Source organism: Coloeus monedula (genome assembly GCF_965178545.1).
Source record: "Coloeus monedula genome assembly, chromosome: 1".
NCBI lineage: Eukaryota > Metazoa > Chordata > Aves > Passeriformes > Corvidae > Coloeus > Coloeus monedula.
Window position 1 is genome coordinate 33,954,126 of NC_138781.1, and position 27,782 is coordinate 33,981,907.

Sequence of the window (27,782 nt, forward strand, 5' to 3'; positions counted from 1 at the left end):
TACTTTCTCTTTATTGCTCTTAAACCAGCTTTAGCTCTTTTTCCATATGGGAAATTATTTGCTGTGTTAATGTCCACTGAATTTATGTGATGACAGGATCAACCACACGACCACCACACAGAGCATCCTTTAATACTCTGCTTCACAGTGTGCTCCCATCTTCTGCAAGGGCTGGAAAGTGATCCTTATTGACCATGGTTTGTTTTAATGTCTCCTAAATAATAATAAACTGTAATAATTAAAAATAAAAAAAGATTTTATACTGTTCCAAATAATATATTTCTCAATATATAACAAAAAAATAAATGTAGCTTCTGGCAATTTAATTTGTAGATAACTATGGTTGTTCAAAGAGAGGATTTTTACCTTAAACTTGGAATCTGCATGACTGTTTAACATCATTAAGGGAATATTATATTGACTGCAAGTAACTGGTTTCCATGTGGTTATATCAATCTATTTCTGTAAGACTGTACACTAGTTGTTCCCCTAGAGTACTCCTTGTAATGCTGAGAAAGTGTCAGAAATAATGACTGTCTACCTATATCTGCAATAAAACGTAGAGCATGGATATTATAGTTGTAAGTATCAAAGATTTATTTCATGACTGCAGGTAATGATGAATCTTTTAGCACAACTAATGTCTAGAGGAAACCTCTCTTCTTCTCTGAGCTGTCACATGGAGACTATTTATAGGGCCCTTAGTGCTGTGGGGCTTTAGCATAAAGAGGCAATGTGTCTGAGGTGCCACGGGATGGAAATGTTAGCAAGGGCTCCCTCTCATTGAAGATCTTTTAGTAGATGGCATTAGATTCCCTCTTTGTGTGTTTACGTCCCCCCAAAGACAGGGGACAGATGTTTAACATCAGACCATTAATCCCTTAGCCCAGGTTCCTGTGACAGCGAAAACCCAACAGAATGAGCCCTTTGCCTTTGCTCAGTGTAAATGCTGCAATTTACTGCTGATTTACAGAGTAGGGTCAGGCCATTAGAAACTTGGCAATCTTCTGTACAGCTGGAAAACAATATGCATGATAAGCTAAAATTCAATACCTTCTTGCACTAATTAAATGGGTTCCCACCAGGACGAAAACACAAATTACAAATAGGGCTTTTCTGCATCCCTATGCATTTTTCCCTGCAGATGTGACCATGCTTTATTTTGGTCTCTTTCTCCTGACCACAGTCAAAGATTTAGCTCACATCTGCAGCACTGCTTCCATTGTCTATTTTTCCCATTCCCTGCTCCTGTAATGTCAGATTTAAACTGGCTGGTTTACTCCTCCTCATTGGTCAGGGCAGGCAGGTGGATGACGAAACCAGCAAGGAATGCTACAAAAATCCCAGCCTAATTTCATTACACAGATGGGCTTTTAGACGACAGATGCATCTTTTAAACTAGAAGCTCACCAAACATTGTCATTCCAGCAAACAAAACAACGGCACTACAACAGCATCCTTCGTTGCAAGTCCAGGATAATTAACCTTATTGCAGGACAGTGCCATGAATCTCTGTCACAAACTGTCATCTGGTGACATTGTGAGCATAAGTAAATATTTAAGCAAACTTGTACTGAAGCATTACAGTAAAAAAGTGACAGATCTTGTAGAGAGACTATTTTAAGGGTAAAAAAAAAACCAACCCAAAACAGAAGAGCCATTTCATACTTCTGAAATATGTCTGAAATAATTGGGATTCACGCATCTGAAATATAAACTGTCATTCATCAAGGCAAATAATAGTCTTTATATACTTATAAGCCCCCGAATAAAAATCTAAACAGAGCATGTGTGTTCAGGTGGGACTCTGGAGCTCTCCCAACAACATTTTGCTGAATAGTGAATAATATTCAGCTCAAGTATGGTTTGCTTCCAGACTTATTCACTGAGAAGCAACAGCAAGATTCTGAACAGCTGGAGGTTTAAGTAGAAAACAGAAATAGCTACAGGCTTTAACTCAGATCCAAATGGTATGAATAATAACAATAAAAAAAAATACCTGGTAACTATAAATCTCATCAACCAATGCAAAAGAACATTCTAAATCTATTAATATTTCCAGAGACATTATCTCTCTGCCACCCCACTGCTTTGTGACTTGTTGTATCAGCGATATTATTTGCCTTAAAGCACGAGCTAAGTGTTTTTCTTCCCCTGTGAGGAGAATCGTCCACAACCTTCACAAGCTACAGCCCACTGCTCCCCTGCAGGAGGACTGGAGCATCATTAACAATGAGAGACACTTCAGGCACAAGTTGAGGCTCCAGCGTCTCCAAACCTTTCTGTCTCCCATCAAAATTCATATCCTGTCACTATTCTAGGAGCAGAAAGGCTTCTCATTACAGCATCATTCCCCTCTTGCAAGAAACACTGATTGCTGCACTGGTGGCTTTGGAAGGCAAAGATGTAATTTAGCAAAATAATGTACCATGCTGATTAATTTAATGTAGCCCATGACTAATTATGGTAATTCATTACATCTACAATTAGGCTAAGTAATTTATTGCACTGCAGTCTCATAAAGCAGAGGATTTATATCGAGTTTTGAATGTCACCCAAAGGACATTTCTGTACCTTGTCTTTACTGAGGCGGAATAAGGCTGCCAGCTGAGATGAGCCCAAAAAAAAGATGGGCGGGAAGCCCCCCACGCACCCTTCCTCTGCCACGCTTGATGTTTGTACTGCGGGCAGCATGCAGCCGCAAGCCTCTCTGGCTACAGCCTCCTCCTCCTCCAACTGCACCCTTGTGCAGATTATTTGGCATTGCCTTCCCATTTTTTTAAACCACACTGCAATTTTATTCACTGTGAGACCTGGACACCTGATACACCAAATGGAAAACGTGCTGGGCTGTCTCTGAATATGATTTGGAGCTGACCAAGAAAAAAAAAAAAGGAGAAAAAAAAAACCCCGTTCATTGTCTGGGTTTCTCTGCCACTTTTGCAGAATACATTGCAGTGTACCTCAACAAAGGCTTTCGCTCGCCTTGCAGAGATGAAAGGGGGACATCTCCCTTCACTTCGGAGAGCCGCGACGCACACACGGCATTATTGTGAAATACAACCTCGCTCGTACCCTGCAGCAGGGTTTGCTCCAGCAATGGTGCACTTCGGAGACCAATTTGTTTAGCTGATCACTGTCTCTTTGACGTGGCTGCAAATGTTACCTTTCTTTTTCAATCAAAAACACAGCAGGGTGTGCCATCTGTTTGGCACAGCCTTCCCTCTCTTCCCCGATGCCTTTTTGTGCAGATCATTTTACATGGCAATTTGCACGGATCTTTTATACCTTGATTTTGGTAAACATTTCTATTTTCTTTTTTTAAATAACATGTCGCTCAGCTGAGTATCTTCAGTGTTTAAAAAAAAATAAGGGGGGGAGATAAAAAAAGCAGTGTGATCACAGGCAGTAAAATAGAATAAAAAGTATTTTAAAAAAATATTTTCCAAGCAAATGGCTGCCTGTCATTACATTGATTATTTAAAATAGACGTGTTTACCAAGACTGGCTAACGCATTTTACACTGCTATGTTCCACATCACTTTCCTCCTTATATTTTACCTGGCAGGCACAGCTAATCAGAAGATTAATTTAACCATTTGAAAGACCTTTTTAAAGCAGGTTAACAAAAAAATAGCCACCGTATTAAATTGTCATTATATAACAAAAGCTAGCAGTAAAGCGGTTAACTATTTTTTCCCCAGCTCAGATGCTGCTCAGAGCAATGAAACCCCCTAAAGTAGGAACAGATGATCAGCACCACAAGCCGAAGCCACGGGGATGCTCATGGAGTTGTGAATGCTTCGCGGCATACAAATGAATTATCCTCATTCTTCTCCTGCCGGAGCATATAGGCCAGACCTCATTAGGATTCAATATCGCTCTGCTTTTCTAATGTTAATGTTCCAGTTATATAAGAAATGTGAAAAGGGGCTACGTATGGGGGAGGTGGGGGGGAGCTGATGCCACATTTATGGTCAACACGATACTATAATTTGAAAAGCACAGCTTCATATTTTTGAGGAAATTACTGTGGTTTCCTATCTTCTCCCTCAGTCCTAAAGCAGCATTATGGCCTCTCCTCCCTCTAATAAGTGTGTTTCAGTGGTGTGCTTATCCCACAGCTACAGCCACTGCAATAAGAGATTTTATAGCTTCGGTTTTTGGTGGGGAAAAGATGCTGTGACTAAGCATCAGATTGTGAAAGCTTAGAGTTCATTTTTCTGTGAAAGGAAACATTGCACTTTATGTTAATAAACAACTGTAGGAGTTTTCACCATCCAGGAGTAACTCAGACATTAGTCTGCGTTCTTTTGTCTGGAGAGCAGCAAGCAGGGTAATGAAAACAAAACCCGCTGAGACATAAAAATACAATTTATACCTTTTTATCAAGCAAAGAGAAAGTTGGTTAACGTTTGAAAAGGGAGCAGTAATGTATATTTATTGACAATTTTATTGTAATAATTAGATGTTTACACAGTCTGGACATTGTGGCTAAATCACTTCCAGCATGTTTATTTGTAAAGGGCTGTTTTCAGGGCAGTGCAGTAGGCTCATTAAGAAGACAGACTGTATTAAGAATCAAAGAAATTATTACTTCCTAGGCTTTGTTTCACTGGTTTGGATTTAGAAAAAAATATAAAACTTTTTTTTTTAAAATAAGGAAAAAAAAATTTAAAAAAAGAAGAATTAAAACCCCAACAGCAATACCATTCTAACACCCAGCAGACTGGAAATGATGAAGTAAAATGGAGAATATTTTCTCCTGTATCGGCAACTTCATCTTTTCTGTTCTGAAATAATCTGGTATTGCACATTTGAAACAATACACAATATTGTGGATGCCACTTCCAAGTGTCTCTTTGTGGCTGTTGATATATTAACAACTTAAATATTAACGTTTCAACTCTTGTATTTATTTTTTGCACCCCACCTAAATGACTACATGACATTTAAGATATATCTTCCTCTTTTTACTTTATTTTTCAGGCAGTGCTGTTAGTCCACCTTTAAGAAGTCTTTAAGCCAGCATTTGGTTTATACATTTATTTGATGTGTAGGTGTCCTTTTTTTTTCCTTCAGCCAAAGAAAGATCACTTTGTACTTCAAGTCCTCAGAAATCTTCAATATTAACCTGGAAGCTATTGCATGTTTCATTTTTTTTCACAGGCAAACAAGTGAAACTTTTATACTTATTTTTTGCAGAACCGTATTTGGGAGCTTCTTCACTAATCAGTTTTAAATTATTTGTTTGATCTGGAGTGAATTTCACACATGCTAAGGGTGGCTAAACACCAAGTACAGATTTTTCTGGTTTTACAAAGGTAAGAGAAAGGAAGGCAGCTGAAATGGAAAGAGCTCTCAGCAACACAGCCTTGACGAGCAAGCCCTTCTACATCAAGTTAAGAGCATTGTCCTGAATTTAGTGCAGTATCCATTTTAAAATTTAAAATCTCTTTAAAAATTAAGGCAAATAGGCTATAATGTTGCTCCTGTCCAAGTATGTTTCCATTACAATTAAGAAATCAATATGCAGTATTTATTGCTGAAAGTTTATGCATAAAGAGGAGCACATAAAAGGTACCGTTGCTTAAACCTTCCTGTCTTTCCTTTGGCTACTGTTTAGCTACTTTTCCCCAGAAGCCGACTCATTAAATGCCATCCAGTACATTTCATATAAATGCTGTATGCTCCCCACTCTCACAAATAAAAACAAAGATGATAAAAGAAACAGATAAAGAGATGTCAGTTTGCAAAGAAAATACTGGGTTATATTTCCTGAGAGCTGCACAAGCCAACTCACAAACTTGAAATATTACAGATTTGGTTTTACAAGTCAATCACAGCAATATATTTGGCCTCGTAATTACTGTCAGTTTTGACAGGGAAGGCAATAATTTTTTTTCTTGACATGTGAGTTTCAATAAAATCAGGTAGCCACATCACAGAACACTTTCTTACACAGAGGATTAAAAGGACTTCTCATAGAGATAAAGAATACTGCCAGGATTAAATATATGTCATACATTCAATTCAAGAGTATGGGAAAAAAAAGGGGGGGGACTATCCTTACATGTGGACCTTATCCAAAGCCTATTATAAGGATAAGAACGTTTCTATTTACTTGAGTGGACTCTGGAAAAATCCCTTTCTGTTCTCAGAAGAGACAACAGACAAAAGTGAATGGTATTTTTATCTTTTTCTCTATTTCCTAGGATACCCATGTGGTTAATGAAAACTACCTAAAGTGAATAAATGGCTACAATTTGAAATTGTAGCTATTTTGCTTTAAAAATACATGAATTAAATGCTTTCTATGTCAATTAGAATCAATGTAACACTGCATATGCTCAAAATAGGTTTAACATCTTTCACAGCCAGCCATACTTCAAGGTATATGATACTTGAAAGAATCCTTTACCTTTTCAAAAATACACTAATTGTGGACCAAATTAATTACTGAGGTTATGAACTAATATGCTTGCTGGGTAAGAAACAGTGAACTTGGTTTCTGCTTGGAGCCTGTGAAGTTGAAGGAGGATGAAGAACACATAAACCCACAGAGCAACAGCATTTTTAGTGTACCAGGCAAAGAAAACGACTGGGCTTGTATTTATTCTGCCATGTCAGAGCAGTGTCAGCTCACTGCTGACTTACAGAATTGCAAAAAACTGGCCTGGAACAGACCTTAGGAGGTGATTTAGTACATGCCCCAACCCCAAGGCAGGAATCGCCATGGTTCAGTCATTCCTAGCAGGTGAGTTCATTCCCTGCAGGTTCTCCAAATCCTCCAGAAATGGAAATAACAGAAGCTCCCCAGGCAACCAACCCCAATGCTTCACTGCCCTCACCACTGGAAAGCTTCACCTTGTGCCTGATCTGCCTCTACCTGGAAGCAATGTAAGCCTGTTATTTCTTGGTGTCATCCATGATTAACGTGATCCCATTTAGCAACTAGGGGTGTAAGACTTACTGAGAAAAATGCCACTCAGGAATTCCTAACATGAGATGGAACAAATAATAAAAATTACCAGATTGGAGTTTCTTCTAAAGCCACGTCCTCTGTCACCCACCCTTCAGTTGGAACAGGTGGAATTACACCCCGGGCAGACCAGAGCAGACACTGCGCAAGCTGCTGGCAAGGAGCTGTATTTCCTCCTATTTTCAGAACCTGCAACTCCATTAAGTTCTCAGGATTGGACTTAATTATGAGAGCAATAAATTTGGCCTAGAGAAAATAGAATATACTAGGAGACATGGGGACTGTCAGTGGCCCATATACAGATGTTATAATTCTGTGTCAGTATACCCATATAACAAGATAAATCCTCACAATTATAGACTTACTCCTTGGCTGAAAGGAGAGACACAGCCAAAGCATTCATCTGCCATTGACAGCTGTCTATAATAAAGATTCCTCAAGACAGTGCTATAGACCTGCCCCTATACAACTCAGATTTGGTAGGGAAATGGAGCAGACAATGAAACAGACAGGGTCAAATACAACTTTTCTCACAGCTGGCATACCTGCAACATTTTCCGAAGACTAAAACCCATTTAATCCTGGTATAATCAATCAGACCTCAGCCCAGAGTGTACAAATCATCAGGGTGTGAACTGGGAGTTCAAAATGAGTAGGACATAAAATACTTCCATCTGGTTACAAGAACTATCTTAACGCCAAGGAGATCTTCTCTGGAGATCAAAATCACCAAAGCCATTCTCTTTGTGTTCATAACACTCCCTGTATTTGTTAAGTGCTGGGTACAGAGTGATTTTAAACATCAAGAATCACTTCATAGATAAACTGGTGCCCTGTATCCAGGTGGCTAACTGATGGTTAGCAGTATACTTTAAATTTAAAAAATTAATTTTCCGCAATATTAACAACTTGATTCTAAATCCTGTATCTCACAAGGAAGAAGTTTCAAGAGCAGTTGCAATAAAGCCAAGGGAACTGAGTGACTAATTCTTACTCTTGTCAATGAGGAGTTAATAGTGTGCCCTCAAATTAAAAATTACCTACATAACTTTGGCTGAGTTAAAGGGGGGAGTCACATGGCTAAATTCCCTTGTTTCAGACTATACATGCAGAACTGACTGTTTTCAAGAAGCAGACAGTGGAAAAGACAAAAGACGTTTGTGTCATTGACAACTGCCTACATTTCAATTTTTTTTCTGTAATACCAGCAAAAATGACAACACTTAAGATGAGCAGAACAGTCACAAGCCCACAGACAAGGGAAGGACATACACTACCAAGTATTATGATGAATGTAGTCTGAAAAGCTACTGTAATTCCAGTTAATACATTTAACAAACAGTATGCCTATTGTTACTGTTAACTTGACAAAATTATTGAAATAATTGTCTGCATTATCACCATTAATTCATAATCAAACACTGTTTACTAAATGAAATATATGTGCTCTCAGTAGCTGCTCAGGATCCATTATGTGATCCCTATGAGTCACCCTGGTCAGTTTTAGACTGAATTACTCTAACACATATTCCCCATGTTCCAGATGTTACAACATCTAAGCAAGGGTATTTTGCATGAAGGCCTCCTTAACATCAACCAGAATGTGCAAAACAGAATTCCACTGCAATACATTATTATTACCATTTAATGAGACAGGCATGATGAAATCCCTCTGTGGTCCACGTATGCTTCTTGGAATCATCAGCTTGTCTGAGGACCTGCAAATGGGAACGTATCACATCATGGTTTCGTATGCCATTCTGTCAGATCAGACTATAATTCAAAACCCCGATCCACACCTGATGGACAAACACCTGCATAAATTTCTAGCTCATTGAATTTATTAGAAATGCTCAGAAGCAACAGTGCAACTGAAGGGCCTAAGATAATATCAGACATAGATCAGTAAGGCTCAGTTTTCAGCTAAGGGCCAGACATGTAGCTCTTTGTTCTCCACTTGCCAAAACCTGACAGAGACCACCACTGGTATGGATACAGGTTCACACTCTCAAGTGGCATTCACATAATCTGCACCTGAAACATTAATTTCACTCAATTCTGTCAAAATCTGATGTTTTAGGGAGATGCCTCATGGTACACGTTCTCCTCTTCATAATTTTTATAAGTAAATGAATGCAGGACTAAAATGAAGACAGAGTATTCACAGAAATACAAATCATAAACATGGCTTAGTGAGAGAGATTATTCTGGATGATGCCTCTGCATTTTGAACTTTTACTCACCTTAAAATTTACAAAGCCCAGGAGAGAAGGTGTTTGTTTCCCGAGCTCTGCCTTTAAAGCAGTACCAGATACATTAGAGGGAGGCAATCCTGGTCACAAGTCAATAATGACCTATAGGTGACCTTGGCTGGCTATCACAGGACAGCAAGTAGCTGAATAGGTAATCTCAGTCGAGAAGTGGTTAAATATAATGTGCAAGTCTCAGAATCAGAAACTAATGGAAAGAAAGCTGGTTAGCTTAAAGACCTTCCAAAACTTTTCTCACAATTGCTAATGTGGACTACCTATTTTTTAGTCAAGTAACAGAACTCTAGATGTACAGATCATTCTCTCCTTCCCCCTTCATTGAGGTCTAATACCCTAGGTCCAAAATCAGCTTGAAAATAAGAGGAAAAGATGTTTCAAAACATTCGCCTGGAGTATTTTACACACAAGCAGAAATTACTGTCACAAAAAACACAGAGATTTTGATAAGATACTGTGGACACAATGCACTAAAATGGTGGGAAATGACAAAAGAGGAGCTAATAGAATCTTTCAACAACTGAATTTTTTTTTTTTTAAAGCTAGAAACACCTTTTTTCTACAGTAAAGGTAGTGTGGCCATTATAAGCATGCCAACATAAACACCAGAAAGGAGAAACCAGCATCAAAACAAGATTGTAAGTGATGATATAATAAAACCCACTCCTTCCTACACACACACGTGCATTCATGCCTGACTGCTTTTAATTTAAATATAAGGAAAGAATGGCAGTCCTCTTAGAAAAGAGCAACAGAAAAGGAAGATGCTTTCCTGATGCCATGTGACTGTTTACAGATTTCATCTTTTCCCTTCCACACTGAACTAAGTCTGAGAGGCTGAAGACCACCAATGAACAAACTGAGTTGCCCATGCCTGTCAGACTGTCTGCACTCTGCTCTTCTCATGCTGACCCTATTAGATTTGACTATTAAAAAGCAGCATTGGGCCATGTCAGCTCTTGGATGGGAGGCTGCCAAGGCACACATCCATGCTGCTGGCTTTTGAAAGATAATGATCCTGTGCAATACTTTTTTCCTTTAACCCAGGCAGTTCTACATGGGGGTCAGTTCGGGGGTGCTACATACCTGTCTTACAGCATGAGGTGTAAAACTGAAGTCCTTATTGTCTGTGGCCATTAAAAACCCCACAGCACTATTTACTATAGTAAATATATTTAAATATGCAAGCAATTACGGCAGATTGGAAGTGGCCAAACTGGTAATTCTCTTCTGCCAACATAAATCCTCCCACTGTAACTGAATGTGAATTTTTTTTTTTTCATCTCACAGCATAAACTTTAAAGTCTTGCTGTAAAATGCTCATTAGCCAACAAATCTCTTTATGGAGTAGCACTTGCCTTACAATAGAGGGTGAAAGGAAGTTTGCTCTATGGGTTGTGAGACAGCAAGGATACTTTAGGATAAAAGCTCCAACATATCAGTTTGCTAGAGCAGAAAATTAATAGAGATAGATGGGTTTTTAGTGGCATTTGAAACTATCTGCCTCTTCATCTACCAGCAGCTCTTCTCAGACTGCCTGCACTGTTGTACTTTATTCTCCGACACATTGCAACAAGATGACACCTCGGATTTTTAAGCTTTTCCTGTTAATTAAAAGACTTGTTCCTCCCAAAAGGCTGGGAAGAAGCTGACATTTTCCATTTTAAATTTGACTTATGTTAACATAGCTTTCAGGTGCAGAGGTTTTTCCTCTACTTTGCTTTGAACCCAGCTCCCTAAGAATTTCTGTGTGTGACAGTTGGGACTAACGACAATTCCAGACAGCAGAAACAGAATTGTCTAGATCCCATTACAAAATCACTCCTGAACAAATCCATAAAAGGCTATGATATAACAATTCATGGGTTATCACTGCCTGATCTGCTTTACAATTTAAAGGGAAAATAAACATATATATTCCTTGGCACAACACAGTTGGATAAGAAAAGCTGCATCCCTTTCACTTGCACATCCTGCCACAATTTTGGCTCCCCTTACTTCTTCCTATAGGATGGAAAGATGAGTCAAGTTACAATCGCATCCCAGAAGTGCCAAATCCTGTGCACACACCTAGCCTGAATCCACAATTCTAAATTCATAGTGTGACGTTGGTTGGTGCTGGTCCCTCACAGTAAGACAATGGATGTTGGGCAGGAAATGAACTCTAAGACAGAGATGCAGATTTGGCTGAGCACTCTTTGCTGAGCTCAGCATCAGATTTCCTAAATAAAGATGGAATTAAGCAGACACCTGTCTGAGAAATGTCAGCTTCAGAGAAACCCTAGTAAGTGAAGGTCTTACAGAGTTTATCAGTACTTCGTGCTATGTAAAGTGGAAAGTTGTTTATAAGGTGTCCATGCATATGCTTACTCCCATAGTTACATACTAATAAATTTTTCATCAACTTGAGTGAGAGATGAGAGAAACATCAAATGGCTCATGCAGCTGAAGAGCACAGTCATCTACCTGGGTACCTTCACCACGTTTCAATATTTTACAGCTTTCCTATTAGGTCCCACAGAACCTTATCAAGTGAGAATTCTAACTTATACCCACGACTTCATTTTGCTTTACCGGAGATAGAAAAATGGATTTCTATCATATGGCTTAGAGAAATCAGTGCTGTTCTTTTGTTTGCTTCAGCATACTGAAATAATTGCATCGCTTTCAGAAAGAGGACAAAGAGTATTCAGCAAAAAAGCACTTTGAAACTCTATTGCCTGGTTTTGAATTACTGTTGGAGATCCTGATGCAAAAGCAAGTGAATTTAACAGCTTCTCAGTTTCAACAGTCTTTGGATCAGGTTCTAAAGGGTTATTCTTTACATTCCTTCTAATACCGTGTCAGACTGCAGAGCCAAAAAAAAAAGAAAGAAGTTTATGCATTTGGCTTTGAATTTAGAATGGGATCTTAATTAGCATTCACTTTCAGCTTAATTCCAGTCACAGAAAGTTTTTATCCTTAATAGGGGAGCAAAAGGTAAGCTGAGGCATATCACTTCTCTAAATCTTATCCATACATCTTTCTGATAGAAGAACTCGTGCATACGCTGCCATCAGTACATGTAATTAGCAGCAGTATGCACAAAGAGGTATATCCTAACGAGATGCTGGAAAAATATGTGAACCAGTTATCCGTATACAGAAGTACATGAAACGATACTACAGAGTGGCATGATTATATCCGGGTGCCTCTGCTATAAAAAGCATTTGTATTACCCTTACTTCTCTGAATAAATTCAAATGACAGCCCCATTTCATTTCTTCATTCAGTCTGGAGGCCAGATGGCATTAGAATCATTTACTTCACCTTGTTGTGCTTAATTACTACAATCAACACACTATTTTCCAAATTAATCATAACAAAGTAATTTCATTAGTAACACAGCAGGCTGTTGAATTATTAGCATCATAACAGTTTGCAAACAATTAAACTTTATTTGAACCTTAAAAATTTGCAGAGTAGAACATTATTATAAGATCTAATGGCAGTACCATACAAATCCAGAACACAGCAAATAATCAAGTAAAACGCTGTACAATGTGAGAGTTACAATCACCTTTTAAAAATTTGCTCTCTTGCTGTTCACAGACAGGCAAGCACAATCCAAGTGAACAAAGAAAATGAAGCGATTAGCATCTTCTACCCGAGTTTTGTTTAAGTTGTATTAACTGAGATCTTCTTAGCCAAAAAAGGCTATGGTATTTGCACAGATATAAAGTAAACCATTCATCCATGGTCCGTTGCTGGTTTATTCTGACATATTTACAGTGAGTTTCAGGACATCTTTTACGTTTTGAATTTAAGGCAGTTTATTTACTCTCCGCTGGCAGTAAGTACTAAGAAGGGGGAAGCCCTAAAAAAGAACTACAGACAAAAGCCACTTGATTTCTCTGGCTGTCACCACCCAGGAGAGGCCGCGCCGAGCAGCCCTGCCCCTCATCGCTTGGGTAAGGACTCCCTCTCCTGGAAAAACGGCAGAAACGGCGCGGGACAGCGCGGAGGGGGAAGGGGCCAGAGACGAGACCACGATCCGCCTCCGCCTCCGCCCGTCCCACGAAAAGCTGCTGCCACCCAGCGCCGCGGCCGCGCAGCGCAAGGGCCGGGCCGGGGCCGCCCCGCGCCCCGCACCCCGCAGCGGGCCGGGCCCACAGCGAGCGCCGAGCCACGGCACCGCGTCTCAGGACGTGGGGGAGGGTTTATTCCCTAAAAAGTACTTGGTGGTAGTGGTGGGATTCGGAATTCTGTAATTAATAAAATGCCACTCTGGTGGGCAGATTTATGGCGCTGCCATGTTAACAAGGGAGAAGGAGCGTTTCCAGCCCCGCTATTAACGCTTCGCATTCTGTACACAATCCACCAGTACGCTTGACAAATTAAAGTAGTGAAAGATCTGAAGACTATAATCTATCATTTTAATGCTTGGCTGATAACGCACAGAATCAATTCCAATGACTATCTCTTTAAAAAATTACAACAAAACTCCATCCCGTTTGACGCCTATTAGCATTCAGTGTACCAGCAAGTACCATACACTAGCTAACATAGAGCACAGCATCTTAGTTTACTGAAAGGATCCAAATTCCAAGTTCAGACTAATGTTTCCTTTTAACCCAGAGTGTTCCCAGGGTCCGCCTGAAGCATAAACAGCACAAACAACTACACAGGGACCTGCATAGGCTCAGCAACTCACAGACTGGCCTGACCTGCCTTGTTGGCAGATTAAGGGTCTCACAAATCAACTGTCTGGGAGGATCCAAAAAAGTTCATCTTGCATGCTAATGGTAAAGCACATCTCCAAAAGAAGAGCATGTAAAGTATTAACTCAGACTTGCCCAACCACTTGTCCACAAGTGGTAGTATTTTAGTGTACTCTTTTATGTTTCAACCAATATTTTTAGACACAAAGTTCTGGCTTTTACACAAGAATGCAATGCAGGTAGCTGTTGCTAATCTACATAGGGTGAAGATCTCCGTTGCACAGCCTGTATCAGAATTCCACATACCAGCAAAGTATCCAGATTTGACTCTGCAAAAGTATCTGTAAGGTACAGATAAAATATTTCACACTACCATGGAGAAAAATATTTTTACCTGCAATTTAGCTCATGTTGACTTAGCAAAAATTGTGGGGGTTAATATATTTTCACAAACTTTCATAGAATTATGATGTCCAAGTCAGAATGGTATCAGGGCAGTATTACCACACAGGCCAATTTATTACACCAGCAAAAGAATCAAGTCTTCATTGTGTGTCAACAAAATAGTAATTAACAATTCAATACTAAATATATGAGAAAAATAAATCACTGGCTAAAGCATAACTTAAAAACATTTGGAAACAGAATACCTTGAAGACATGAAATATTATACATAAATTTCCCTCAACTTTCTGATGAAACTGCACAAGATGTACAGTGAGCATTAAAAGGTTAATGTATGCATGAATTGAGTAGCAGTTTACCCTCGAAGCTCTGCTTAATTTTTCTGAATCTGCAAAACAGGAAAAGATGGCAAAATTCCCTGAAAGAACACAAACCTACAGCTATACAGAGTGCTGCTAACATGTTAGAAAAAGAGCAACAGGCACTGTATGGCTGCTTGTGCCCCATATGTTAATTACCATCTATTTAATTTCCTAGCATTACAATTCTATAAAAAGTGGCTAAGAAGAACATTTCCGTAAAGTTATGATCAGTTATAGTTTATAATGTTTAATATACGCAAGGCGAGGATCTGACTACGTTGGCTGAAACCACAAAACATGTACAGCAGAATCTTCTTCCAGAGGCTGGGTCTGTAAACTGCAGCTGCACACCACTCTTCATTTCAAGTGCAGATTTCTCCTGATTAGGGAGAGGGAAGTTGAAAGTTCATCATTAACCAAAAAACCTCAAACATGCATTCAAACCCAGTCCAAATATCTATCCCCTTCCACAGTCTTCTGCACAGACGGATATAGACATATTACTAAAGTAACAAAACTACATAGAAACAACACCAATTTTATTTTTAATCTGGAAAAGGAACACAGTTATTAAATATATCGTCTTTTGTACCCTGTGGTCTAATATTTCATATAGAATCCCAGGAAAAAAGGTACTTTAATTGAACCTTCAATATATTTTGCCATAATCTTTATTTTAACAGGACTTCTACAAAGGTTCCAGGAAAGACATACTTATGAAACAGAGAACAAGGGAACATATAAGCCATTACAGAAGATTGGATTAAAATGTACTTACCCAGGCCTCTCAAATATCATACATCTCCATTATGTAGGCTTTAGGCACCAGGCCAATGGTTCCCTTCATTTCTCCTACCCACCAGCCAAATCTATTGTACTCCTAATTGAAAACAATAGGCAGTATTAACCTTTAGTCTGATATAAATGCAATAGAGTTTTGTATGCAACTCCTTATGGATGCTTTCTCTTATATACAGTTATAATAATTTCAACTGAAAATTAAAACATTTTATCTTTTTGTTATAGGCATTCACATGCAGTTAGGCAAAGGCAGAAGCTAAATTTTGAAAAGGCCAGGCATACTCAAGAAAATTTCTTAATTATGACCATGCTTCTCTAACACCTACTAAAAATAGCCGACCTCCTTATCCTCTATTCATCACAAACACAAAAACCTTATCTTTGTAATTAAAATCTCATAGCAAAACGTTGACATATAACAATCCACAGGGATTCTTTTAGTATCACAAGCTAAACTCTAAGAAACTTACCATCAACTTATTTTAAAAACTACTTCACTCAAATGTGAAGGGAACACTATATATCTAATACATAATATCTTTCTATGGACAAAGTCTACTATTGCTCTATGCTTGCAGAAAATTCTACAGCAGATCTCATATTGCTGACAGATGACTAATGCACTCCTGTTTCAAATATGTTTAGGCTTAGTGAGATAAATATGAAACAAAATGAATTATAATAGTTTAAAGAAATAATATCTTCCAAAAGCAGTACCAAGTCAGAATATTGTGGTATTGTGGTATATAATTATTGTGAAAATAAAATAATGTAATAATGATATGTAATTATTGCATATTGTGGTATATAATTTATTTTTTTCCTATGAGATAAATATTTTAAGATCAATCCTAAAAAATGGTTCAATAAATTATAACAGCTGGAATTGCACACACACATATATTGAGTTACAAATGAAGTATTAAAACAGAGACCCTACTCAAAACTGAATGATTAGTAAGATAGAAATTACTTTGGAACATATATGCAAAATACAAAATACATAGTATTGCTGATAAGCAACATCTGCTTCCTGCGACACTGCTCTTCTGATGAGAAGAGCAAAAAGCTCTAGGATTTTGAATTACTGGTCCTACTGAGATGAAGCTACTATTTTGAACTGTAGGTAAAGTTTTTTGGTTATAAATAGCCAAGTGGAGCTTAAGGGTTAATGGAGTTTCATTAAAGCCCGAGCTATAATGATTTGCTGCTGGCATATTTTGCCTGGTCAAGAGTTCTCTGGGGTCCTATGAGGTGCTTAGTGTACTCGGCTCTCTCTGTGCTTAACTACGATGGCCCGCTTTCATATGGGCTTTTTTTATTTTTTCTTTGCCTTTCGCCTTTTTTTTTTTTTAAATGCTTGCATGCAGGCACACACACAGTTTTATATTTTCTAATTGTGGAAGGGTGAACACTAATCTTCAATTAAACATTTTCTTCCTTCTCTTAACAGTGAATTGGTGATTTAAAAGATTCTATCCTACGATGCATGAAATACGGCAGTAAGTGTGATTTACAGGAAATCCACTTAAAAAACAGCAGGAAAAACTTCATTTATTATGTGAACATGCGAACAAGAAAGCTGCAAAAATAATTCCACCTTCTTCCCCCTTCTACTCCAAAGCAGACTGCTGGGGATGGGTTTGGTCTTGAAAGTCTAGGGGTATCTGAACCCGATCTTCAGTGCACACTGCTCTCCACAGAAGTTAATAACCTTTCCCATGGGGCTTCACATTACACCCCAAATCCTTAAAGGTGAAACAATACCCTGACACTGAGGTTTATAATCTTCCAGATCAGCCTGTTTAAAAATCTATCCTCTGTCTCACAATACACTGTTTAAATATACAAACTGGATTTCAAGACTGAAGTGGGAAATTGCTGAAAGGAGCAGCACTCACGTATACTACTGGAATCTCAGCAATAAATCTCTCCAAGAGAAAGCAACAAAAGATTTTAAGCTGCTACATGGAATTCGCACAGTGACTGACAAGAGTGATTAAGCAAGTTTTGCTAGACATCAGCCAAAAAAACAAACAATACATGAAATGAGGGAAGTGGCTCAGTTAAGCAGTCATTAAACTGCATATGACAAATGGCACAGAAAAAGCCTGTGGATTACATTATCCATTGAAAATGTTCCACTTAGCAACACTACATGGACTTAGAAACAATTGTTTTTAAAGAAATAATTCAGATAGCTCAAATTAAAATTAAAAGCATGCTGCTGTTTTGAAAACTTTCTGGGTTTTGCAACTTACTAATACACCACTTACTGCTCTGCCATGAAGCTAAGTGAGAAGATGAAATCAATGTTGATGTAACAGACTAGTAAACTAATTTAAGGATTCACTGCAACCATTATACCATACAGACAATATTGCAACACAGAAGCTTTTACTTTACATTACTATTCTTTGTATGGGTCTCAAGAGCAACATGAATCCCAATTAAACTATCTGCAGTCTGTAGAAGTCTGAACAAAAATATAATGCAGATACCTGGTTACCAGGAACATAAAACCTTAATCTCTGGTTTAAGAATAATTAGATAGCACTCCCTTTTAAACTGATTAAAGTACAGACATTTCTCTTTTAACTCCTAACCCCTCCTTCCTATCCTCAGTACCATGAAAGAGTGCTTAACTAGTGAGGCAGATAAGCAGCCCCCCTAGTCTTCTCTTGAAGTCAGACATAAAATCCAAATTGATGTATTGTCTCTATCAATGTTATCAATTATAAACTCCTTCGCAGCAATACAATTTCATTAATACACTGCTGTTGTGAGGTCCATATGTCTATTACTGCTGCTTAAGATGTGTAGAATAAAAGCCTACAGTCCACATTTGTGGGAAATGATGATTAATATGCAGAAGGATATGAATACAGTTAGAAGTTTTATACGAATAAAAAAGTTGGGAAGCACTGTACTTTTGCAAGCATCAGCTTCAGATCTCAGGTACCACTGGGTTTACCATCTGGTATCCCTCACTGCATTCAGCTCTTAATATCACTGCTAACATAGGCAAGCGACTATACTTCAGAAGGACTGATAAAATAATGAAGAGTCCTTTAATCTACAGGAAACCATTGTAGTCAATTTATAAGAAATATTGCATCCCTTTGTAGGATGTGTAATTATTTTCTATTAATCATGTGCTATAAAGCTACATTATGTGGTTATTCTGTTATCACTAGAAAGAGGCCTGCAGTCAGCTCCTGACAATGTTAGGTAATTACTAACACAAAGCTTCTTTCTCCTTATGTAGAAACGCTATCAAGATCCAGAGGTGCTGTGATGCTCCGCTGTATGAAAATAACTCTCCAAAGAAATTCAATAACTGCAAAATGAATTGCTCCAAGGCAAACAGAGGGATAGGAGAGGGGGGCAGGGCCAGATCCAGCCGCCTGCAATGAGGAGAATGCACAAGTGTGCGGCCATGCTCTGCCATGTGACGGGGAGCACATTTGCCATACCAGGCAATGTTAGCAGGGCCGGGGGGAGGAGGGGGCCACCACTACCCTTCCCACCACCGGAAGACAAGCACCAGGGCAATGGAATGTACTATGCCAAATAATATGAAACAACAACCTTAACAAATGACCAAATGCTTTCTAAGCTACTTCTGCATTTCCACTGCCATGGAGTGGATTACTTTTTTTCCCCAGCAGAATTTATTAACCAAAGTGAAGTAATTTCACAGGGCAGCAAAGAACAGGTTATGACTTAACATTTAACATGCTGGTAAAACACTCTCTGTACAGCATGCTAGATAGCAGGGGGTAAAAATCCCATCAGGGTTTACATGCTCCTTAAATGCTCTCAACTGAACACACTGCGAGCAAATGCTTCTCCTTGTCCCCATCCCACCAATTTCACTGCACTGATGTCTATGTACCCATGACTTCATGAGACCCTGATCATAAAACCTTTTGTACTTGGGGAAAATGCAATAGTTAGCAATACACTACCTGTTTTCTACCGATACCGTTTAAATCCAAGATTTTAGTCCTCTACAGAAGAGAATTTTGATATTTTGACATACAAAAAGAGAAAATGTTTATACTTGAGGATTTCCAAAGCAAACTTTTCTAAAGGTAGCAAAAGTTCCTCTGCCTAAATGAGATTCTCCAGATGCTTTGTACCATGTAAACTTCTACTGACTTCAGCAAAAGTTGAGAACATTTAGTTCTTGTACAATTAGTCTCCATAGTTGAATACATATGGTATGGTTTTTTTTGTTTGTGGTGTGGGTTTTTTTCTTTGTTTGGTGTTAAAAAGAAGTTGCTGAAAATTATCATTGTGTTTCAATGCCTTGAAGAAAAAATTGAGTGGTATTTTAAAAAATACAACTGAAGTATGTGAATTCAAGATTTTTCTCCTTCTTTCTTCTAGTGGCACTGTGAGTAATACTAACTTATGAGCTGAATACCTGCAAACTTTAAAATTGAGAAGTAAAACATATCTATAGCCTTGTTTGGGGTTAAAATAAGTAACCTCTACTATCAAGCTAAATGTGTCAGAAGCAGGGATAAATTTTTTTCAAAGAATATCCTGGGGTGCAATTTTAGCACGATAATATTTTAAAACATCTCCAATTCATCCAGGAGATTCATACTAGCTAAAAAGTTTGAGAACTTCCTTTGGTGTAATTGTTGAATGATACACTATCAACTAGGGAGCAGTTTTGGCACAGAAGAGCATTTTCTCTAAAAGCAGAGAATGACAAATGTCCTAAATAACTGAATGAGACTTCTTCACAGGTAGTAGAGTTGTTTTAAGACAGCAATAAAATGGTCATCTTTAAAAATATAAGCACCAGATTTATTGTATGATTGCATTATTAGGTTTTATTTCTCATGATGACATGAGAGAAAATATACAGCAATTAAAGATTTCCAATATAAATCACAGTAAGCAGACTGAATTCTGAACCAAAACTGTCCCCAGAAAATGCCTTGGAACAATAGAAAGGCCATTTTATTTTCCATTAGATGACATATGGCCAATTTTTTTTCTGATCTGATAGGTAAAGGCTTACATACTATCAGTATGCAAACCAACAGAGCTACAGTTGCTTTGCATTAGTTCTAACAACCCTCTATTTAAAGGCCTTCACTATTTTGTTTAGACATGTACTTATTGTTCTCCCAGCCCCACCCATAAAGAATAAACAAGCCAGGAAATGGGTAATGTACAACTTAGCATTACATTTCTGTTTTGATCAGAAGCATCAGAAGTGAACCTCCCAAAGCTCCCACCTTCCCCCCACTGGCTCCCTTTGCAGAGCATCAGTCTCAGAGCACACACATTACATTTTTTTCAGATGAAGCTAAAATGAAAGATGCACTTGAGCATGCTCCAACCATTAATGTGTTCTCATTCCACAAAACCAGGCTAGACCTCTTTGGACATCAAACAGCTTTGAGAAAGCATGGTGTGGACACCGGGGCCTCAAGCACTAAGTGTTCCACTCTGCAAATCCGCTCCTACTGGTACTCCCTATTTGCTAGGGGAGCCACAGGCAGTATGGCCATGGAATAGCAGTTACGGATCTCAGTATGATCAGCCAAAAAATAATCTGACAAAATAAAACACTCAGGATTTTAGTATGTCTTTCATATCTTCTGGAAAAAAAACCAAATAAATACATTTTATTAAGATTATACAGATAGTGGACAAAATGTTCACGGGGATTCTGAAACAGCTGCATTGTTAAGTTGCACTTTATTTCATAAGCAGTAATATGAGCTGTGGAGATTCCTTGTCTTTTTACTAGGCAAAAAATACAGGTTGAGATGTGAGCATTTTAACATTTATTGTATTGAAAGAACAAAAATCTGCCACACTTGAAACCTACTGTCTAAAAACCTCTCTAAATATAGGATAATCTAAGCACCAAGTTAACACTCTACTTTCATGAAAAATTCTAGAGCAAAAGGTTGTCATAGATGAGATTTCCATGATCATAAATACCAGAGTGAGCAGCACTGGCGTGCAAGGAAATAATAACAATTAAGAAGAATTCCAGTTAAGGATATGATTTCTGATTTTGAAGTATTATTTGCTCTTTTAATACAAATATAAATAGGAAGTGTATTAAATTAGTTTACTGTTAAGAAATGTCAGTAATTCTACTAAGCAGGTGCCTACTAACATATTGAGGTAAATTTTCACTATTACTTGCATTTGGCTGATGAAACTATGGAACTTCATAACACAAAACATACACCTAAAGCAAACAAACAAGTACTGCAAGTGTTGCACTTGCATAAATTGTGCACACAAAACTTAGGAAAAGAAAAATAGAACTACCTCCATCCACAGTTATCTTTGTTTCTGGAAATTGATTTCTTGAGTAGAGCTATGGAAGGTTTATAAAAATGATTGCTATACTGTGGTCTGTTTTCCCATTTATCACATGGTCTTGAAAGCAAAGGCAAGCCCATAAATGAGCAGGAGTTAAGAGCAATCATCCTTTTAGAAAACAGGACTCCAAAGTATTGAGTTTCTAACAGTCAGTATTAACTAAGAAATGTTATTAACAAGTCTCTTTATCAGTACAGCTATATTTTTTTATTGCATAATGGAATAAGGGTATATAGTTTTCTGAAAGTTCACATCATTCATAGCATAAGTGATAAAAGCCACTTGAATATTCAAGAATATTATAAATTAAAATAATAGTAATAGTATATCTGTACAGATACATTGATCAATTAATCTGAAATGTTAGCTATGTTTTTAAATAAAGTTAACAAGTACTATTGTGATAGTTTTGTTAATTCTGCTCAGATTAAAAACTCAACTTTTGAGGAAAACTAGGTAGAAAAACCTAGAAAAAAGTTGTGAGGTTTTTGGGGTCTTTAGTAAAAGCCCACAGGACTGCTGCCACACAAAAGCCACAACTGACATAAATATTCAGGAAATAGCTTAAATAGTTTTTGAATACACCTTTAAAACAAGAAAAACATGCTTTTCTACAGTAACTGCACTAGTCAGGCATAGGTATCTCTGTTGTCAGAGTATGTGCTCATGCTCATTGCAGTAACACTGCATTTTGATGCTCATTTTAAAGCAAATTCTGGAGATTTGTCTTCGCAAAATACTTAGCTATTTTAGGAAGTAAACACTGCCAAACTGAAACCATGCTCATTTGTCTAAGAGACATTTACCTAGAAACTTACATGTAACATACTGCTCCTCTTGCTTTATTTAAATTCTATAAATGCCTGAATTTGCTAAACTGGTTCAAAATTACTTGTACAAATGATCTCATTTCTTGGAAACAAATAATTGCTTTCCCCCTAATTTCTATACAGGTATGAGAAAAGCTGGTAAACATATATTGCTTTGGCATAACTATTGCTGGGAGAGATGAATATCTATCTTATCACGTTCATCAGAGCAGGCTATACCATTTATATTTCACTGTAAAACAAAGAACTATTACATGTTGCACAAATATGCTCGATATTTTGTTAATGCTTCACCCTTCCTACTACAACACTGCTATACCCATACTTACTTCCTTATCAGCAAAATGTGATTTTCAAGAGTAATGTTCCTGGCTGACATATGATAGAAAGGCAATAAAGCCACAGCTAGGTTCAGCTGAAGCTGAATTTATGACACCATTTTAGATGCATACACATCGCCCCCCTGTCAGTACCTGCATCTCTCATTTTCGACCACTAGATGGTGTGAAAAAATAAAAAAATTGCCTCGGATTCCTGCCACAAAATCCAAGTATTAATGTAGCGGATCAGGAAATATTTTAGAAGGAAAGTCTTGACCCACTTCGGGATGGTTAGGCTCACTTTTGCTTTGGTTATATTTTCACTTACCGGACAAAGAGCTCATAAATGATTAGACCTTGAAACTGAATCAAGTGGAGGGTTAAGATAGATAATTCTCTAGCACTTTCCCCTCCAAGGACCCTAAATTCCAAGCTGACAGTAGGGGCCAACACTCATTTTTCTGAAAAAGCTGTACCAATCTTTAAGCGAAACAGGGCTGGCTTTTCTGGGCTGTATTTTGGAGTAGAAATCATTCCCATAGAGAGAGGCTCTATATATCTGGAGCAGCAGCAAGCCTGTTTCAAGGACCGATTACGGATTAATCACGGCATGGCAACAGGACAGTTGATATACAGAGGACAGCTTAAGCTACTGTTTTTCTATTTTGCTCCATTTTTTAAATTAAATTTCTCACTCTTTTGGGGAAGGAGTAGCAAACATTTTTTTTCACCTACAAGCTGAAGATTAAGATTTTATTGTCCCCATAATGTACCCAAAGAGCACAACCCACAAAGAGGCCAAACTCGCACAGTGGAAGCCATTCACTCATGGGCTTATGGGGGGAGTGAGAGGGGGAAGAGGTGGTTATTTTAAATTAGTACAATTCTTCAGCGCTGAATAACTTCTTGAAAGTTTGCCCAATCCACAAGCCTTATTCAGCCTTTAGTAATGCAATTCGGTTATTAGTTTAAGTGACTATGAAATACCTCAAAAGACATACATGGTCAAATTAATATTAGTAATACATCTTCTATATTTTTATATAGGACTATCCTTCTATCCATAAATCTTAAATTTATTTAAAACAGAAGCTGTTACATTTATTATCCAGAATATAAAGGTATCACAGAATGTTTAAAGCAACTGTGAAAAAACTTAAGATTTTGAAACTGAGACAAACAGATACCTTTAGCTTTCATGCACCTGCACCTGTATTTCAGTGACCTACAGTATTTTTTGTACTAATTACACTGAACAGCAATTAGATACATATTCTACACATATTTTAAAACGTAGGGTGTTTTCAATGAGAACTTTAAAAGCTCTGCTTTTTTTTCTAATATGTGGGGAAAATAGAAATTTCCCTTGATTAATTGTTCAGAAGTAGACTTCAATGGACCATGACATATATATCTTAACAGAGGTTTTGTTTTTGTTGGGGAGCTTAAGGGAAAATCTGAAAATTCACCAACATTAATATAGAGTAAAACTTCATACTTCTTCTGCTTAGTGCCAATTCAGATGAGAGGAATTACATTTCTCATTTACTTTGCAAACAGAAAAGTAGTAAAAAATGCCCAAATCTGTCAGAGAAAACAAATTCGGAATCTGAGCTCTCAGAATAGTACCAATATACATACGAAGATGAAAGCATAGTTCAAAAAACAAACCATCTTCTGTAGCAAGATCCCAAAAAAGTCCGAATCAGCAGTCAGAAATATAAAACAGGAAACAAAAAACATAACATACAAGATAACTTAAAATTCTACAAGGTTAACTTCTACAAGCAGAAAGCACATTGTCTCCTGTTAAGTCAGTTAACAAATGGTAGCCAAGATTTAACAAGGAAATAAACATGCTTTAAAGTTAATTCCTGTTACATGGCTATGTTTTAATTGAGATTATAGTTCATTTGACAAAATAATTAATTGCAGTGAATATCTGACTGCAAACAAAGGATCTGAATGGGAGTGCCAATTTCCCCCTATAGAACTGTGGGAATGTACCCTTCTGCCATGGCTTTCTTTTTACAACCATGTAGCCCCAGTAGTGTCTCATACCTTGCTGATAATGTAGATAACGTCACCACGTTTAAACGTCAACTCATCGGTTTCATCTCCTGTGCAGTCCCACAAACCTTGATAGAAATTGGCATAATCGGTATTTTCGCTATCTGCAAAGAAAACAGCATCTAATTATAAAACAATCGAGATTGAGGATAACTAAAGTTACTCTTTAAATCTCCAGAGAGAACAAAGCAATTTATTACCACACATTTCTTATTCCTCTTTTTAGAAATGGCCCCTTCCTGCCATGAAAGCAAGTGAAAATTAAGTTTACTGTGCAAGCCCTTCACTGGCAAGTTGCATCACTGAGAGACATGTAGCTACAGGTTTTCAAAGCATTTTTCAGCTGCAACTTAAAGCAGCTAGTTTTTCTCTACTAGTATATTTCTAGCAAGCCATATATGTATCCCAACTTGAAACTGATAAAACTGCTAGAATATAATTAATAATGATCAGTAAAAGGAAGCTAAAGTATTTTGTGATACACTCCCTCTCCCTCTCCTATTCCAACAAAATTAAATAGCTTCTCTGAGAACCTTTGAGATAATCCTTGATTCTTCCTTCTGAAATATCGGAGAACTTGGAAACTGTTGCTGAAGCTGCATTTCAAAAATATTTGTGTCAGCTCCAGTTTAGGACATTAAGCTCTGGCTAAACGTGCAACTACACTACAGTCATAAACTCATCCTTCTAACAGCATAAGCACAATGGATGTGCTGTGTTCAAGCTGCCATACAGGCCATTAACTGATTGATTATTTAGCACTCTTTGCTCTGTAATACGGCAATAACACAGTAATAAATGCTTTGTCATACATTTACAATACAGAGTACATCTATTGAAACACAGCGCTCACACACAGTTAAATACACTGGGTGCTTCTGTTGCACTGCAAACTATTTCCTGTTTTTAATTCCATGAGAATGGAGTGTGATGAGTTAATGCAAAAAGAATGTAAGCAATACCACTAAGATGACCGGTTACATTATGTATACACTAACCAGACAGAATGTATATGTACTAATAATTTACATCACTGGAAAGCTATCTTCTAATTCTGATAACATAAATATCACTGAACTGGCTGGATCAAGGCTGTCATCTTAGTTTTGTTATATGATTCTTGAACTGCAGGCTTGCTGGTTATTCCAACATACACCAGTTACATTTGCATGTCATTAGCACTCTACACCATAATTTATAGTTTACAATTTAACCATGATTGGTTCATTTTATTACCAAAAAAATCCTGCTAAAATATCAAGTATCAAGAGGTAGAAAGCACCACACTATAAAAAAATAGCAGTATTCAACCTGTGTTCTTCTCTATTTTGGCAAATACTTAGATTTGAATTTTAATATTCTCTGTATGAGCAAGAAGAGCTTGTTTTCTCTATCTCCAATTCAGTCTGTGTTCTGTGCTATCTTGTTTGGGTGGCAATATTGTTATAAGGCTAAATATTCACAATCTTGAATTCAAAGCTGCTATGCCAGTCACCCACCATTTTATTTTCCATAAACTGCTGATTAGGAGCTACAACTTGCTGTGCAGCACTAGGGGGCGTTCTGGCTGCCAGGGCCCAAATTCTTCTGTCCTCACCCCAAAAGCAACAATTGATATCCATATGAACGCTCACAATCATTCAGAAATAAGAGATTTGGTTATTTAAAAATGCACAGACATAATCATTTCAACATGAAGGCATAATCAGTTTGAATTGTTGCACCTCCAAATTTTGGCCCTTCCTGTTTTGACCTCATTATTCACCAATTCAGCATTAGACAATAAACAGTAACACAGGTTAGAATGAAATTAATTTGAAATAAATATTAAATCAGAATCTCTCCTCGGTCATTTTTTACTGTACTGATCACAGTTCACAACTCTGAGTCATAAACGATAATGTAAGTCCACATGAGCAAAAAAATAAAAGAACTATTTTGGTATATCCCACCTCTCAAATCTTTCATCAGTTGGCTTATTGATCTCATTTAAAATACATTAATCAGGACTTTTACTTCTTTAGAACATCACTGAAAGAAATCAAGACTTTTCACACTGACCTTTACCACTTTGAGTTCTGCTCTTACCTTTATGTGCCTGAAGTAACTCCTGTAAACACTAAAGTAAGTTGCAACAGAAGAGACCCAACAGCGGATGAGACATGTCTCTCCTTTTATGTTCATCGTGAGCATTTAATTAAGTCTTAAAGTGGAAAGCAACCCAACTAATAATGTGAACACACTGGAAAAGATGCATTTTAAAATAAGTTTATTGCAACAGTGAAGATACTGACCAAAGACTAACCATGGCTCTGTGCTGTCATTTGTGAATTCAACATAAGATAGGGTTGTTTTTTAAGATAGGTTCACATTTTTCAGAAAAATATATACCAATATATTGGTATACTGGAGCACAGAAACAAAAACAGGGAAAGAAATTGGCAGCGTAAGTTTATGGACAACTATGCTGGTCTTCCAAAAAGCATTAATTTTAAATTCAAAATCCCCTCTCATGCCCTCCAGCACAAGTTTCTCCAAATTCTGTAAGGGCAACTACATACACATAACAGACAATTTTAAATGTAACTTCAGACTGTATACATATAAAGTGAAAAACGCTTCATAAAATGATTCATTTTAAAATTAAAAAAAGATTAAAAAAACAGATTAAAAAAA

General features: G+C 37.5%; 1 protein-coding gene across 1 annotated transcript in view; it reads right to left on the bottom strand.

Annotated features, from left to right (window-relative positions):
- Positions 1 to 12,662: 12,662 nt before the first annotated feature.
- SKAP2 (src kinase associated phosphoprotein 2) overlaps positions 12,663 to 27,782 on the bottom strand; it is a 119,852-nt gene continuing 104,732 nt past the window's right edge. The window contains exons 11-13 of the mRNA XM_082285594.1: positions 25,098 to 25,210; positions 15,495 to 15,596; positions 12,663 to 15,095 (exon numbers count right to left, since the gene is read on the bottom strand). Of these exons, the coding sequence (XP_082141720.1) occupies positions 15,504 to 15,596; positions 25,098 to 25,210 (206 nt within the window). The 3' untranslated portion in view covers positions 12,663 to 15,095; positions 15,495 to 15,503. The remainder of the gene's footprint in view (positions 15,096 to 15,494; positions 15,597 to 25,097; positions 25,211 to 27,782) is intronic.